General features: G+C 42.8%; 1 protein-coding gene across 1 annotated transcript in view; it reads right to left on the bottom strand.

The window, feature by feature from the left end:
• Positions 1-3,528, bottom strand: part of LOC107293091 (myosin-7) — a 65,531-nt gene extending 62,003 nt beyond the window's left edge. The window contains exons 1-2 of the mRNA XM_029285316.1: positions 3,328-3,528; positions 2,079-2,226 (exon numbers count right to left, since the gene is read on the bottom strand). Of these exons, the coding sequence (XP_029141149.1) occupies positions 2,079-2,226; positions 3,328-3,528 (349 nt within the window). The remainder of the gene's footprint in view (positions 1-2,078; positions 2,227-3,327) is intronic.
• Between the last annotated feature and the right edge of the window lie 769 nt (positions 3,529-4,297).

Raw genomic sequence — 4,297 nt, 5'->3', positions numbered from 1 at the left:
CCTATATTTTGAGCCCATTTAATCATACAATCTTTAACTAGCTCAGTTTCTGAATCCAGTTCTAATAGAACATTATATATCCTTCTAATATGACCTTTAGCATCATCCCTTACTTGTTTCAAGAAGTTCCCATCTTCCACAGAAAAAACAGTTTTTTTGTCAATTCGCCATCTCTCTTTGATTTGTCCATACACAAGCCGTCTCCCAGGATTCTCAGCCCTGGCCGCGCTCACTGAGGAATTCTGGGAGTTGAAGTCCAAACATCCGGAGAAGTTTGGCTCAATGAATTATTTGGCGCAGGGACCTGTAAGGGGAACCTGGAGCTTGCGTTGGAGATCTGTTCCATACAGGTAGTCCTCAACTTACGACCGTAGTTGACCCCACAGAACTTCTGTGGCGAACTGAGACATTTGTGAAGTGAATTTTGCCCCATTTTACCACTTTTCTTGCCGCAGTTGTTAAGTAAATCGCTGCAGTTGTTAAGTTAGTAACTCCGTCGTTAAGTGAATCCGGCTTCCCCCATTGACTTTGCTGGTCAGAAGGCCGCAAAAGGGGATCACGTGACCCCCCCCGGGGACGCTGCGACCGTCATAAATACGAATCAGTTGCCAAGTGCCTGAATTTTGATCACGTGACCACGGGGGGAATGCTGCAAAGGTCGTAACTGTGAAAAACGGTCATAAGTCACCTTTTTCAGTGCCGTTGTAACTTTGGTCACTAAACGAAAAGTTGTAAGGACTAGCTGTATTTGGCAAGAAAGAAACAGGTTCCGCAAAATACACCGGTACAAAGATCTTTTTCCTCCTAATTCATAAAAAAAAGCAATTAAAAAAAAAGCAGTTGTGACATTTGTGTGGATATCCACACATTTTGCTCTCCTCAAAGGTCACTGTACCGTATGTACAGTTTGCCATTTTTTTTAAAAAAAAAAATGACGTGTCCTTTCCGTTTTTCCTTGGATGATATATAAACACGACGAATATAAATAAGAATGGATTAGATTTCTAAGACCAACGGATTAAAAAAAAAAAGATTTGAAGGGCTTGTAAAATTCAGTCCTAGCAAAGCCTCTTGACTTAGGCTGACCTGTCTCTTGCTATTATCAAAATTGCAAATGTGGTGCTGGACCAGTTTAAGGAGCACAGAGTTGGACAGGGTCTTGTGAACATCAGAATCAGAATAGAGCTGGGAGGGACCTTGGAGGTCTTCTAGTCCAGCCCCCTGCTCAAGCAGGAGACCCTAGACCAGGGGTCTTCAAACCTGGCCCTTTCATGACTTGTGGACTTCAACTCCCAGAATTCCTCAGCCAGCGTGCCTGGCTGAGGAATTCTGGGAGCTGAAGTCCACAAGTCATCAAAGGGCCAGGTTTGAAGACCCCTGCCCTAGACCAAGGGTAGGCAACCTTGGCTCTTTTATGACTCCTGGACTTCAACTCCCAGAATTCCTGAGCCAGCCATGGGCTCGAATTTTGATCACGTGACCCTGGGGTTCAATGTTACATACCGCGCATTGATGTACAGTGCAATGCAATTTTTAAAAAATGGGCTTTGAATGCACGATTGTGGCCAACTTCTTGACTTTTTTGACCTCTCTTCCTTCCAACACCCCTGTGTGGGGACCCAAAGGTGTTTATTCATAGACACCTGTAACAGGACATCAACCGAGATCATCAGCTATGGGAGAGTTGTCAGGATAATAATTTAAAGGCTAAACCACTCATGTAATGATATAATGTAAGGTGGAGGATGCAATAATAGGAATGACTCATCAGGTGTGTGTATCCCTTTAAGAGTCTGAGTATAAAAGGGAAGTTTTTTTTGCTAGAGTCTTTCTCTCTCGTCCGTTTCCTGCTGTAACTGCTGTATATTGGAGTTTGCTGTTTCACCATGTTACATATTTTATTTCTGTATTTGTAGATAGTGTCATATAAACCACCATTTAATACAGACCACTGTTTACTGTATTTACTCCTGGGTTACCTCAGCGCAATAAGACTGTGCATGCTTTGACAGGAGTGCTTCAGGGAGAAAATAAACCCTTGTTTGGAGCGTGGAACCCAACAACGGACGTGTTTTCACTCACATAGATCATCCAGGAGGCGTAGCGCTCCTTCAGGTTGTAGAGCACGGCCGGTTCGTGCAGAAAAGTCAGCATGGCCATATCCTCGATCTTGTCGAACTTGGGCGGGTTCTGCTGGTGGACGTCGGCCTCCCTCACCGTCACTGTCTGAAAAGGGTCAGGAAGAAGAAAGAAGGGGTTGGCCGGATGTAAGGGACTGCGACAACGTCCTTGGGAGACAGGAGGAAAAGCTGCCGACAAAGCAGTCATCAGATAAGAGACATCTCAACCCATGGAAGGAAAAGGGGCGTGGGAAGCATACCAGAAGGACCCCCTCTAGTTTTCTGGAAAGCAACACAATCACAGAGTTGGAAGGGACCTTAAAGATCTTCTAGTCCAACCCCCTGCTCAAGCAGGAGACCCTATGTCGTTTCAGACAAACGGTTGCCCCATCTCTACTTAAAAACCTCTAGTGATGGAGCACCCACAACTTCTAGTGGCAAGCTGTTCCACTGGTTAATTGTTGTCACTGTCAGGAAATTTCTCCTCAGTTCCAGGTTGCTTCTCTCCTTGATTGGTTTCCATCCATTGCTTCTTGTCCTGCCTTCTGGGGCTTTGGAGGATAGGTGGACCCCCCCTTCTCTGTGGCAGACCCATAAATACTAGAAGACTGCTATCATGTCACCCCAAATCCTTCTGGCCCAAGAATAGAAGGAGAGAGGTGCTTTCGGTCTCGAAAAGACACCAGGTAAAGGTAACATTAGCAGTCATGGCTTGTGCTTCCTTGGTTGAACTACCTCAAAGGGCTGCGGCCGAAACTCTTCTCAGGACTCTAGAAAGAAACTTTGGAGAGTGGGACTATCTATCTGGCATCCCTGGAATGATACCTCAGCTCCTCTCAATTCTTTGAAGGCCTTGATATTTATCCTTCACTCGCGGTCAAGATTCCACCGTAGCATCTCCTTCCTTGCTCTTGACTCCACAGCTTTTCAAATGTTTGGAGTCACGATTCTCACCAGCCCACCTTGGACAATCACCTCAACCATCTGCCCTCCGTTGCCACCTTCCTTCTGGAACCCAGCTTCCCCACAAGGTCTCACTGGTCCACCTTGGAGACCCTCCCAACCATCTCCCCTTCGTTGCCATCTTCCTTCTGGAACCCCCCACAAATATTCACCGGTCCACCTTGGAGACCCTCCCAACCATCTCCCCTTCGTTGCCATCTTCCTTCTGGAACCCAGCTTTTCCACCACCCCCTTCTCCACCCACCTTGCCGCTCTCCGTCTGCACGTTCATCATGGCCCCTTCCCGGCTCGTCACTTTGCCCTTGACAAATTCCTCTTTCTCGTCGGGCACGAAACACTCGTTGCGGCTGTCGAAGGGCCGGGTCTGGGCTTCCAGACGCTCCTTGTCCGACTTGCGAAGGTAGGGAGCTGCTGCCCCGAATTCAGCCATTGCTGCATCACCCATTCTACATCGCCGGATGAAAGGAAGAGAGAGGAAGCCGAGAAGGAGATTGAAGAGAAAGGGACGCGCAGTCCCACACAACACGGGAGTGAGTGTTGGACAGTGGTCCTTGCACCGTTGCGGTCCTAAAAGCTTGAGCAACTTTTTTTTTTAAAAAAGATATTTTATTGGGGTTTTTTTTTTTACAATAACAATCTCCAGTGCCTGGTGTACAGCATGTTTTCTTGGTTTATATATTTGAAAAAAAACCAACAATAATAATGAATTAATAGTCAGTAATGACTGATCTTGATAATTCCATAATTAGTGTATTAATATTATATTTCTTTGACCTTCCCTTCTCCCAACTGTATTCTTCTTCAACCTTAAACAAATATATATATATGTGTGTGTGTGTATGTGTGTGTGTGTGTATATATATATGTGTGTGTGTGTGTATGTGTGTGTGTATGCATGTGTGTGTGTATATGTGTATGTAATGTAATGTAATGTAATGTAATGTAATGTAATGTAATGTAATAATATAATATAATATAATATAATATAATATAATATAATAAATATAATATAATATAATATAATATAATATAATATAATATAATATAATATAATATAATATAATATAATATAATATAATATAATATAATTAATATAATATAATATAATATAATATAATATAATATAATTAATATAATATAATATAATATAATATAATAATATAATATAATATAATATAATAATATAATATAATATAATATAATATAATATAATA

Source organism: Protobothrops mucrosquamatus, unplaced genomic scaffold, assembly GCF_001527695.2.
Source record: "Protobothrops mucrosquamatus isolate PMUCROS unplaced genomic scaffold, P.Mucros_1.0 scaffold1499, whole genome shotgun sequence".
NCBI lineage: Eukaryota > Metazoa > Chordata > Lepidosauria > Squamata > Viperidae > Protobothrops > Protobothrops mucrosquamatus.
The sequence above is the reverse complement of the archived record's forward strand: the minus strand, read 5'-3'. Positions and strand labels throughout refer to the sequence as shown.